Raw genomic sequence first — 13,783 nt, forward strand, 5'->3', positions numbered from 1 at the left:
CCGAGTTGTTATTGCAAACCATCAACTCATTGGTACCTAAAGTGGGACCTTATATGGTGGATGAAACGGTGCACGCTGACAAGAGCGCTTTATCTCACGATCGAGCCTTCAACGTACAATTTCTTACTCCGACCAACCATCGCGTGAGGCTAAACATTGGAAACGACCGGGTATCAGTGGTTTTCCCACCGGGATCCACAACGCTGCAAAAGATTTTGGGGTTCGAAACCAACGAATTTAAACCGGATGTACCAGTCGAAAGCCACGGTAATGCGATGGGACCCTTTCCCATGGAAACAAAGACCAGCAAAATCAAATACCTTTCGTTCCTGACCAAACCTCCTAATCCTAAACTGAGCAGTTTCATTTCGGAAAGACCGGTCAATACTTTGTTGGGGAATCAAAGCCTGTTCGTGTATAGCGATGTGGCTGACTATAGCCTCATTGGAGATACCGCAGCGCAGTTTTTACGCTCCGTGCCTATTAGAGGAGAAGTTAACCAGATCGTGGAAGCACGCTTCGACATTCCGCATTATGTTCCTGTTCTGCGCCAGCACTTTGAGACCATTCACCTCACAATTGCTAACGACTTAGGGGACGACGCTAAATTTCAGACTGGAAAGTCCCTAGTGAAGCTCCATTTCCGACCACAAAGACTGTATTAAGAATGCCGTTCGTGGCGTACGTGCCGGATCCCCGGCGGTATGAAAATGTATTTGTCAGCCAAACGGGAGGAAGTGCCTTGATACGATATCGGGGAACTCTGCAAAACGGATCGGGATTCCCGCAAATCCTAAAAAATCTTTTTGCCAAGCTGTCGTCTTTTGCCAAACCCATTTTGCGTAAAGCAGCCCCACACGCCAAGGCCGCACTAGAGGCGGCTACCCCCCACTTGCAAGAAGCAGCGACCGGGGCTATTAAAGACGTAGCGTCGCGGGCGGGAACAGCAATAAGCAAGCGCTTTGCCTCTCAAGAAGGAGAAGGAATCCGTAAGAAACGAAGACGAGTTAAACGCAAAGTGCAACGGCTACGACGCATTCCACCAACCAATATCCCGGATTTCTTATAATCAAAATGGCGATGTTAATGATGGAACATTCCGAACCGGCAATGCAGCTGGAAAACCAACTTTTTGCTCTGCCGGCTACCCTAACTGATCGCTGGCGAACCGAGCACGAGAAACTGAACCCTACCACCATTTTGACGGACAACGGATCGGCGGGAGATATCAACTTCTTCATTCCACCCAGTACATCAGGACTGCTTAGTCTGGCCGACATGATCTTGGAATTGGAAGTGGGTATTAAAGTACGAAAAACCACTGGTGAATGGGAACTGGTCAAGTCAACTGACGGTGTTGCACCGGTCAACAACTTTCTGCACTCGCTGTTCTCATCATGCCATGTAACAGTGGCCAATCGCTTGATTTCCGATGCTGCAACATTCTATCCGTACAGAGCGTACCTGGAGTCGTTATTGTCACACTCGGTTGAGGCACAAAAGAGCCAGTTAACCTCCGCCGGTTTTTATCTGGATACAGCAGGCTATTTTAACGACGAAAGTTCCAACAAAGGAGAAAAAGACCGAGCAGCTTTGTTTAGAGCAGGACAGTACGTGCAGCTTTCGGGTAAACTGTTTTCGGACTTGTTTGACCAAAGCAAACCCCTTTGTACTGGAGTGCCAGTAAACATTCGACTGGTTGTCAGCCGTCCGGAATTTGCTCTACGAGTGTGGGATACAGATGCTACTAAAACTTTCAAGCCTTTTATCCGCAACGCCAGGTTGTCGGTGCGTCGTTATATTCCATCACCAGACTTTCTGACAGCGGTGGCCGGTGAGCTTTTGAAAAAAACTGTCAAGTATCATATTGAACGCGTCGTTATGCGCGTTTCGGACATTCCCCAACGAACCCAAAGTACCGTCGTGAGCAATCTCCAAATTGGTCAAATTCCAAAGGTCGTGTTTATTGGATTTGTGGACAGCGAAGATTTTCACGGATCACAGAAAAAGAATCCGTTCTACTTTCAGAACTTTGGTATAACGCAGATTAGCGTTGAAGTGGACGGGCAGAGCTATCCCACCAAGCCGTATGTCGCCGACTTTGAACGAAGTCTGTCTCTGGAATGCTACGACGGCTTGCTGGACACGCTGGGTCATCGACCAAGCTTGCATGGAGGGCTGCCATTTACTCGCACCCAGTACAACCAAGGATACACACTATTCGGGTTCGACTTAACACCCGGACACACTGGACGTGGCCCATTGACTTTAATCAAGCAAGGCAACTTGAGTGTATCGGTGTCATTTGGGAAACCACTTGGATCAACCATTATGATGGTCTGCATGCTCATCTATGACAGCATTATCGAAATCAATCAACACCGACAGCTGATTGCGGACTTCTCAACATGAACACCGAACAAATAACGACAGCACTACGTGGTAACGCGATTACGGCTAGCAGCTTCCGGGGAGTTTATGCTAGTGACCAAGTACCTTGTTCATTAGAACCGTACCCGGGTGCGTGTGTCGTCAATACGGAACCGGCTAGCCAGGATGGCGAGCACTGGATTGCTTTCTACCAGGAGGAAGACGGAAAACTAGAAGTCTTCGATTCGTATGGAAAAAAACTTGAAAGCTACTCGAACGATTTTCTATCTTTAGTCCAATCTAACGCTATCGTTTCACAGTGTGAGCAGTTCCAGGCTGAATTTAGTACAGTATGTGGTCAGTATTGTTTGTTCTTTATTTTACGACGTTGTAGTGGGGAATCCTTCACTAATATTGTTCATTTGTTTACCGATAATAAGTTAAGCAACGACAAAATGGTGTGTCAGTATGTCAATTCTTTTTTCGGTATCAGTACAGCACTACTGGATGGCGCGTTTTTGCGGCAAATATGTAAACGTTTAATAAAATAAAAGGCCAAAAGAAAAACATTACGCATTGCTGGGTATGTAGAAGAACAGCAGAATGTTATGGAAATAACAGAAAACAATAAAAAACAGATGGAATCGCATAAAGAGTAAAATAGTATAGCAAAACAGCAAACATAATGAAATGCAAACCTAATCAGCATACCAGTTCAGCTGTGCTCGTAAGCTAGCAGTCGACCAACGTGGTCGCGAATTTGGTCTTCGTTGGCATCCATGAATCCAATGACCGGCAAGGTCAGAGCCTGTTCGACACCCAGCTTGTCTAATTCGAATAAGATGCCCTTCACAATACCCAATTCCAGTAGGCGATCCAAAGCCCCGTTCCACTCGGCGTCAGTCGGTCGGTACTCCTCAGTGTAATGCTTCGGACCTGTTCCGTCATCCACTTGTTTGACCAATGGCACCATCGCTTCGGCGATTGGTTCGCACAACAGATTATAGTGTAAACCTTGCTTATCCGGGTCAGGATTACCTTGCTCTTTCTGGATGGCGGCGATGTCCATGAGCAGCTGCTGGTCCTTCATGAGCTCCTTTAGCGCATCGTAGCAACGTTCGCCAAAAGAAATGCCGTACCGCGTAGGAATGAAGTCTCCGTCCTTTTTGATTTCATAACGTCGAATCGTTGCCACATTAGAGTTATTGAAGCGGCTCCAACCAAAATACATACCACCGTCCAGTGCAAACAAAGGTGTCAATTTCCCCGTTTCCACCGCATTAGCACGAGCAGTATCATCCATGTCCGATTTTCCGGTCAGCATCAGTCCACACAAACGCAGAAACCCGGCTTTGGACAGCGAAATGTTCTTTCCCCAAGTCGGTTTCCAGGAGCTGTCCGGTTGCTCTTTCCATTCGCCAAAGACAACACGAATGGCACTCTTGGGGTCATCCGTAACACAACTAACATGAACAAACTTGTCATTACCCAGACGGTACACTGGCTTCCCGGTATGCGTTTTAAAGGCAAAACGTCGGTGATGATGGACCAGGGGTTCGGTTTGGTTTGGCTTGACCTTTTTCACTGCTAAAGGTTCCTCCAGTGTGGCCTTGCGCCGCTTGGTAGCTTGCGCGGTCGCCGGGAATGCAGGAAAAAACTTCTCCATGCTGCAAGTCTAAGTTTAAAGATGTTTTAAAAAAGAACAAAACTGCTTTGTGGATGAGAGTTGTGTGGTACCTTTTATATCGTGACGGGATTGCCAGCGCCGCATGGCTATTCCAGTTGTAACATTTGATAGTTACAAAGCGTAATTATTGATAGTTACCGTGGTAATAAGTGATCGTTACTGGAGATATAGTTACAGTAGTATTGATTAATTGTTACCGGAGTAAGGTTTCATCTTGATAGTTGTAACAAGGAATCATTACCGAGTAAGGAAAAAACATTACTCGTGTCACTTTTAAAAGTTACCGGTACAGTAAAGGTAAAAGTATAACTATAAGTACATTTTGTTTAGCACTGTCATTTGCAAATTTAATATGGCTGTAGTTTGCATTTTAGATGCGGACTGGTTTGTTATTTCCGGGAAAAAATACATCAAACAACTAGCCTTTTTTTGTCCTGAAAAATATGAGCAGAGTCTCTACACCTTTACATTACCGCGGTTTGCTGCTCAACATACGGCTGGTCTCTGTAAACAGGCTCGTCATTCGCACGGTTTGATTTGGTATGCTGCAGGTGACTATCGACACAACCAGATAACGTGCGCATTGGACGACATGTTCCAGAAAATCGGTCGCCCGAACAAAGTACTCTTCTACGCCAAGGGGTCGGAAAAGTGCCAACTGCTGGAGCAGTATCTGCCGGAAGTCAGAAATCTGGAAAACATCGGATGTCCACAGTTTTGCCAGCTGACCGACTTACCTATCTCAACATTACGGAAGGCTGTACGATTTGCTCTATGGTATCACTGCGATGCCCAGAATCACGAATGTCGTTGCCGTTGCGGACTTAAACACTACCCTAAAGCTGACGGAAATTGAAAACTCTCTGCCCATGGCGCAGTACATACCGCATCGATTTTCCGGCTTACTTATACGAGTACTTTCCCCGTATAAAGCTCACTGTCAACTGTACCAGAATGGAAAGATTACGGTTAACGGAGCTCGATCAGAAACCGAAGCTTTTGCACTGGTAGAACGATTTGCGTCAGAGTTGAATAAAATTGGTTATCAGTGTGTAATTTCACGTTTTCGAATTGTGAATATTGTCGGTAATCATGTATTTCCAAACAGAATTCACATTGAGAAATTTAGCAGTTATTTCCGTTTAGAATACACTCCTGAACTGTTTAGTGGACTAGCTATCAAACTACCATATGGTCGTGCTGTTTTGTTTCCTTCTGGAAAGTGTAATTTTCTGGGGTTAAAACATACGGATGACTTGATACTAGCGGTTAATTACGTCCGGAAAATGGTCGAGCAGTTTAATAACAATAAAAGCGCAAGCTAACAAACAGTGTATCCGAATGGCACAGTATTATAATTTGCATCTAAAATCCGACGCTTATCATACGTCACTTGAAATCGCTTAATCATAGAAGTATTTCGTATAGTTAAAGATGATTTAACACGCTGGAGAATGTCGGGATATTGCACTTCTACAGTAGACCGGTTTTCTAACATACTGAGCATTGTATGGTAATTCAGTTGCTCACTAGTCCTTCCATTGATAGTAAATCCTTTGATCTTCACAACACTTTCACCGTCGTTGGTCACATATGCGTACGTTTTGGCACCAAGGCTGACGAATTGTACAATATGTTGTCCCGGCTTTAGTTCATTGGTCAGATCGCCCAAAAAGATGCCTGTAGGAGGATCGACGACACCCGGTCGGCTTACAAAAAATATTGAATCTACAAAATTTGCAGCTGTTTAAATTCAAAAAGAAACTTGTACAGGTTACCAACCTGTATCGAAATATAAAAGGCGGTCTTTCACCATGTCAATGTACTGGTACAAATGCAACCGCGCCCAGCAGGTGGTAAAACTGCAAAAAAAAATTCTGAGTAGTACAAGAATCGAAACACATATCGGAATACTTACGCTGCTAGAATGACGTTGGTATTAGGATTGCGTTCCACAAATCCGGTTTCGCTCGTATACGTTATCTGCACTATGTCATCGGTAAACAAGTCCCAGGAATGAACGTGGTGCCTCCCGGATAGTAGCATGTCGTAAAATTTCTCCGGCTCGCTAATATACATGGTGTTTAACTTGTTATCTTGCATTCCCAGACGCCCCCAGAAACTACAGTAAGAGTAATTAGGATATATTTTTAACACTTTGTCATGTTATTACCTGTTTAAACAAAGCTTTGCCAGAGCTCTTAAACCGGGATTGACTTTGATTTTATCGTAATCCAGTTCCACGTTTTCGTGCTCCTTAAAGTCCGCCATGTATTGTCTTTTATCGGCTTCACTTTCAACTCCTGCCGGCCATCCGCTGGATTCAGTTTTAATCTTGAGAAATTGATTGATATACTTTTCAAACAAACGGTCTTCAAACTGATCGAAATGCCAAACTTCGTATATTTTCACTATCTGGTAACCATGGTCGAGAGCTGCATGAATTTCTGGTGTGCACCAGGTTCCAGTAAGACTTCGCTGGGAATCGGCATGCTCACACTTTGCATTCTGATGATTTTCCATGCACGTTCGGCATAAAGGAAACGTGAGCTTGTCTCCCGAACGGTAAGGTAGCAATGGAAACAGCAGGTCGCCAGGTGGCAAAATTTCACAGACCGCAACTCCGAAGTATGTCCGAATATCCTGGAAGTCTTTTCGGATAATCTTTGGATGACCAATCGGGTATCTTTTATTTTTATTGACGTAAGGGTACTCACTGTTAACATCTAAATAACAAATGCGCTCCCCGTTTTTCGCTTCATGGAAGAGTTTGGCTGCATTCGTTCGCCCGCCGTAGAACGCGTCACGCGGGTCTAGTCGATTCATGAAGGAGAGACCTTGGACAAATGCTCGCATTTCCGAATCGGACTTTAACTGTTCATCGTATTCATGCTCCCAGATGGTAGTAATGCTGTACCCCATTGCTTTGATGTAATCTTCCCGGTCGAGGGTCTCTTTATAAATCTCACTAGCCGGAAGATCTCGAAACGGATGCATTGTTGTTGGAGCTATGCATTTTGGACAGCCATGGAATAAACATCCATAAAATTCAAATACCATGTTGGTGTCCTCGCGATAACCGTCCACGAAATAGGGACCAATTTTATGTTCTTTACCGGTCAGAACCGATTGTATGCTGCACTTGTTATCCTCTTCCATCCACGATAACCACTTCTTGGCCTTAATTGACTGATGTCGATTACGGGCGTGCGTACCGTGGGGTAATAATCCAATTTGATTTGGTCGAAGCATGAATGAACGCCAATACCGGTTGCAGAGTCCAGCAATAGTTAGCGCAGAGACAAACGGACATAGTCCGTTGCTTATGTCTTGAAAGAGCTTCCGAAACTGTTGACAGCACATACGCAAGACCGTCACGTCCATCCGGCAGTAATCTTCAAATTCTTTTCGAAAATCGAACAGATTGCTCTTTTCTTGCTTCTCTTTCTCGTACCAGACGCGAAAAGACTCTTTAGCTTTGGCGTTCATTCCCTGGTAACCGTATTCATCCATTGAGGGAAATGGCACGACTTTGTTCCAGTTCTCTTGGCGGTTGAAGCGGTGGGGGAATGTGCCCTTGCTGATATCCGGTAAACCAAATGTTGCCGGCCACTTCGCTAAACTTTGCGGATTGTAATTAATGCTGTCGCGAAATCGGATATTCAACTGCGGGACATCCAACTGGAGAATTTTTCCGCCATTGAGAATCACTTTCGGAACGACGCCATTCTTCAGTAACCAGTGAAGCACGAAATAGCCATCAAAAGACTGTAAGCAGAAAACTAATGTACTACTCTAAAAGGAAAAAAAATTTCCAAAAATTTACCTTAAAGTTGTGCGCAATAATGAAATGATCTCGGTGTTGCTCGCTGAACAGGAACGTGCACAGTTCATTGGTTACGTCACCACCTAAAGGCGTGTGCTCATCGGGAAACACCCACTCGTTTCCCTTGTCATCCTGAACCACCTAAACATCAACACGTACTGAACAGATACTTCTAATGAAACGCTGATTGACTCACCGCCAAATTTGGTACCAAATTCCCGTTTTCATCAACAAAAGTCTCAAAATCAAAATATAAGAACTCCGCGTTCTCATTCAGTTCCATTTCTTCAGCGTTCACGGTGTGGGGTTTCATGTAACACTGGTGGGTTTCGGGAATGGCATGCACTTTGCACGTCTTGCAATAAATTTCTCCACATTGATGAGTGTTGATACCCTTTCTCCGTTTGAGGGAGACTATTTGTAAGCATTTTTTACAAACAAAGACCATTCCACAGATTGGCTTTCGTCGAGGGCGATCCCTTGTAGGCCCCAGCTTATGATGCGCAAAACAATCTTGCCCAAAGAAATCGCGATTGCATTCGGTACAGCGCACCATGGACGTAATGTCGCTGGGACAGGATGATCGCAGACATGCGGGGCAGATCTTGGAGCAGCGATGGTCCGTCCGGTCCGAGTACCCTTTATTACACGTATAGCACCAATAATTCTTTTTGAAAAAGGCTGGCAAGGACTTTAGCAGATCAAAATGGTGATCGTGATGCAAAAGAATAATCCGCTTTTCACTGGGCGGACCTTTGAAAACAATATGATTGGCGTGGTCCACGCTCACAACCACGATCTGATAATCCTTAAGCACTTCCTGGAACTTGTACAGATGACCCAAACCAAATTCCTGTTCTTTGAAACCAGCTGCACGTATAAGAAACTGGGCTTCCTTCGTCTGGAGCTTTTTCCCTCGTACCAATTTACGGTACAAGCTCTTGTTCTTATCGGCATGGGCCTTACCGATGGCCAGTGCTCGGGCCAAGCAAATTTCGTCCTTGTTTTTTATCACAACGACCGAAGACATCTTTGCCAGGCGCTTGCGCAGCAATTCCGGAACATCACGCAGACAGGACCCTCGTGGAATATCCGTGTACTGCACCATAACTTCAAATGATTCATCGATAATGAATTCTTCGTAGGAATTCAGTACTCTTTCTACTTCAGCCATCCAGCGACCAACAGTAAGCTGCGAACGCTTGATAGGTGGCGTCCAAATCGGTCGGTTGAGTGACTTGGAATCAACCCGGATCCGGACCATCTCGTTAGAGCCGACGTCGCCCAATACGTAATCCAGAATATGTTCCAGAATCAATGTAATAGCCATGGGTACGTCCGAGAAGGGAATGCGCTCCAAGTCCGACACCTTCACCGAAAAACACTTGAAATTCAGACGATACTTCTGCGAAAACTTCTCGCCAGTGCAGTGAACCTGAATGTGCTCCTCAATGCCGTACGCCAATGCTTCGTTTTCGTCCATTATGATAATATAAAACTCAAAACATTGAATAAAACGTCTGGAAAAACTGGTTTGTTTTCTCCTTGTCTAACTCCGGTATTTAATGCTCTTTGTGTAACGTTATTTTGTTACCTTGTCACCACAAATTATTACAGTAGTTTTCAATAGTTACCGTATCACTCTACAAGATTACTCCCTAATGTGTATAAAAACGACCTTTGCGAACGGTTAATTCTAGAAATCATGTCAACCGTTTTCAAACCTTCGATGGCTGGATATAACGCCCGTGTTGAAAGTTTCGACGCTGAAGCCCGGAAGTATATGTTCACCTTCACCGCCGAATATGCTGCAGCAGCTGGGTTCTACTCCACGTGCTCCAACTGCATGACCTGCTTCTATTGCGGCGTTGGGATCAAGGACTTGCTACCGTTGGAAGATCTGGACGTGCACCATGCCCGTTACAGCCCTGCCTGTGGATTTTTGAAAGAACGAAAAGGTCAAGCCTTCATTAATGAAATTGTTAAACTGCATAAATTGACCAAGCGCTTGTATTATGTTCGTGCACACTGGATGCGACGAGCACCGTGGTTTGGCAGAACAATGTACCATGAAAGCGATTCTGATGAAGATTCATGTCATAGTGCTTTTGAGGATGATATTGACCAACTTGATAGTATGATGTAATGAGTTACAGTTAATAAAAACTTCAATTTTACCACCGATTTTATTACTCGACCAGTACAGGGAACGGAGTAGTGACAGGCACCAGTATCTCTAACTGGGTACGCAATTTAACTAGGGCGGAAAATGCCGCTTCGTTTACACATAGAGTGCTGACAAAAGTTCCAAAATGAGTAGTACGAGTGAGCGTTATGTACGGTGTTTGCTTATTCCGACCGTGCGAAAACATACGATGCCGCATACGGAGCGTATCGCTCAGTCTGCGGTACGGTTTGTCAGGAATGCTTCGCTTGTTTTGGGAAGGCAGTGCCGATGCGAGATCCCTGGACCAACCGCGGTCAAATGCATACTTCAGGAATCCTTGAAGCTCCGGCAGGGTGACCTCCATCATACCGTCTTTGGTCCGGAACACTAGCATGGCATGCTGGAACCATCCCTGCCAGTCGTAGTCAGTTCCGAAGAAGATCAGCAGGTTTTCAGCCTCCACATCCCATGGAACGGATCGCAAAGCATGAGGAACCGCTTTATGAGTGGACGTGAGGGTGTTTGTGCGGGTCCACACGGGTGGAATGGGGTTCAATATTGTGACGCTGACCGCCTGACTGACCCAGTCGGGAACCGGCACAGTGGAGTTGGTCGTGGCGAGTTGGTTCTGTATGGCCACTATAAACAGATGATACCACAGTACCGGTAGCGAGCTTTCGAAACCTTAGTATTTTTGATTTTCTTATAATTAGGATTTATTTTTTAAATGTTTTAAAAAGATTCGGCAACTTTACTTTTGTCACTGGGTTTTCAAACCATAGTTTCGTACTAAGCCACTAAAGCTTTATTTTAGTACTAAAATGTCTCGAACATTGATATTTTTAAACGTTCAAAAAATTAACGTATTCCAGTATCTTTTTATAAACCTGGAAAATTAAAATTAGATCGAGTGACCCATACCTTTGTTAAGCTCCGTCGGTACCATGAAATTCTCGTCTATGATGCTTATCGTTGGTCCGGTCAACCAATCAAACGTCAAGCCTCCTGCATTTGCGGTTTCGATTGGTGCAAGCTCTATAAAGGTAACAGAATGCGCGAAAATATACGTTTTCTGTAGTGCAGACATTGAATACCTGTGTTGCGCTCATCAAACTGCATGGGAACAGCAGCTCCGCAATAATCTGCACCCGGCACCACAGATTCGTTCAAGCCTACGTAATCAGCCAAGCCAATTTAGTTTACGAAAGGGAAAATGATTTTAGCAAACTAGTTAATTATACTCACAGTATTCGGGGGCGCTCGTCTTCTCATTATGTTCCGCAGTAACGTCGTTCGACATAAAGGCACCCAGGTCAGCGCAAGCATCGTATAACCAACCGTAATCGATGGCGGAACTTGAACTAGGATTACCGAGCACTTGCCCGTTTAAATCCGTAACGTACTCCATAGTAGTTGCAAATATTATCAACAACGTTGTAAAAATCAAGTTTTATTTCGGGAATCGTTTTTTTATCTTAATACTACGTTCCTATGATCCATCTCCCATAGGTAGTAACTTTAAAAAATTACAGCATCACCTTAAACAATTACCAATCCCGATTGGATGAGGGTCAATCTTACGTACTTGGGAGCAGGCTTGAATATGGTAATTTTTTGCAATTACAGTACTGAAACGGGATTCGGCCGTTTTTGATTGGTTGAAGGTCAACCTTGTACGTAGTAACGAGTCTAAGTTACGGTAACCATCAAAAGTTACCGTACACTTACTGAAAGCATTATATAAGTGTCCAGTTCTCTACGATAACTAAGTTGTATTTTCCAAAGCTTTTTCAGTTTTTTACCAATTTCTTTTTTTTTTAGTGTTCTCCACCTTATTAGCATTATGGATAACAATTCTGGACAACCGTATTTGTGCGTACCCATTTACTATCAGTCCGCACCTAACAATGCCCCGTTCCAACCTGCCTTTTATGCATCTCAGCAGCGGGATCAACAACTGCCAACGCGGTTCAGCTTGCCACAGTTTGCCACGAACAGCTCCTCATTACTGGACGGAATGCCCACACCTAACGTTTCGCCTGTTGTGTCCGACTCACCAGCCTCGCCACCACCGGAGTGTAACGGTACTTATGACTTCCACCCCCAGCAACCTTCACCGCAGTATACCACAGCTGTCCTGGGAATGCGTCACCATGAGATGGAAACGCAACTGCTGACACTCGCTTACCGCCTGGAGGACGTCATCCAAGGACCACCTGCTAACTACGTTGCGCGCCTGACTACTTTGCATGGTAAGTACTTGTAATTAGTAGAACCTCTAGTACGGTACTAAGGTTCTACATTTGTAGAGTTGATTACCGACTACGCGCACCACCACCACCGGATGGCGGCTTATCACCATACCATTGCTTACTATTCTCGCGAGCGCTACCGTGTTGTTCGGTCACGACGACCCATGTAACCTTGCGATACGGCCTGTAACCGTTTTACAACCGATGGTTGTGTGTCCGTCAAAAACTGGTACATTGTCTCGTTGCTAACGTTTTAGTGCTGGTTACGTAAAAATAAAAGCTAAGTAATAACGTACGATTGTGTCTCCGACGCACTACACATTTGTACCCGAACATAAACTTGCAAGTGTTTGAGTAACTCCTATGTAGCAGTGGTTTCATTCGCATATACGAGACCCTAACGAGAACTTTTCCTACATAACCTTCAAAGAAACAATTATTACTTTTTAAAAGAACTGTGCTTGTAATAGTCAAACTAAAGTTTTGAAATATTGGTAACTTCAACATTGTTTGAGAAGTAAAGTGACTCAACTAGAGTTTGCGAAACCTTAGTACATTCGTTTTCATAATATTTTATTATTATTTCGGTTCTAACCCACTGCTTATATATAGTAGTTTTGGTTTGATTCCATTGGACAGCCATATATGGCTAAAGATGATCTGAACGATACGGATCGCCATAGTTGACAATTTAAATTTCAATTGATAGCGTTGCTTCTTATAAATAAACGGTTCTGTTCATGTAAACCTTTGGATATCTCCGGTTGAACTAGCACCGATGAGATGTAATTCTTCATTACAAACCTGCATTAATCGATAACATTATGCACTCTATACACAAAAAAACTAATTTTTATCATAGGATGCGCTCTTTTGGTAAAATATTTGGTCGATGTTGCGTGCACTAGAAAACCCGGTTGTTGGCTGCGTGCACAGTATGTATGCGTACCATGGCTATATTACAGAAATTCTCACGTGAAATTCTCACATCCATTGCTTTGTAACATAGAAATGGCTTTAATTTATTATAAAACTCTTCATGGAAAAAACGTATTACAGTAATTCTAACGTCTTCTCACGGTTCACGGTTACTCATGTACTTCATGGTTCAGCACTAACAAGCATTAGCTGGTAACATGGTACTCTGCTATGTACAGCAAATTTCGCAGTACTTGCGGTAGGTATTTTCGAGAAATTATGGGTTAAGTGAGTAACTTTCCACGAGCAGCAATTTTTAAAAAAAAATGATAATTAAAATAGAAATTTAAATTAAAAAACTTAAAGTAATTTTCACCGTGCATGCAGCCAACGCTCGTGTCCGAATTCCGTGCCCTACAGCCAACACCAAGGTTTACCATTGCACGCAGCCATAATGAAAATAATAATTATAATATGGGACTGCAACTGGCATCAGTGATTGGTTATTAATTGTTAATTTGTTCGTTTCACTAGCATTTGTTTTGTATTTTGTGTGAACGATT

The 13,783-nt window shown here is 43.9% G+C and overlaps 1 protein-coding gene across 1 annotated transcript; it reads left to right on the forward strand.

Annotated features, from left to right (window-relative positions):
• The first annotated feature begins 763 nt into the window (after positions 1–763).
• On the forward strand, positions 764–2,807 carry LOC129594896 (uncharacterized). The gene is made up of 2 exons (XM_055491754.1): positions 764–1,834; positions 2,029–2,807. The coding sequence occupies exons 1-2, from the start codon at positions 1,075–1,077 to the stop codon at positions 2,049–2,051; spliced, it is 783 nt and encodes a 260-aa protein (XP_055347729.1). The 5' UTR covers positions 764–1,074; the 3' UTR covers positions 2,052–2,807.
• Positions 2,808–13,783: the final 10,976 nt, after the last annotated feature.

This window comes from Paramacrobiotus metropolitanus, unplaced genomic scaffold, assembly GCF_019649055.1.
Source record: "Paramacrobiotus metropolitanus isolate TYO unplaced genomic scaffold, Prichtersi_v1.0 Parri_scaffold0000072, whole genome shotgun sequence".
Lineage (NCBI taxonomy): Eukaryota > Metazoa > Tardigrada > Eutardigrada > Parachela > Macrobiotidae > Paramacrobiotus > Paramacrobiotus metropolitanus.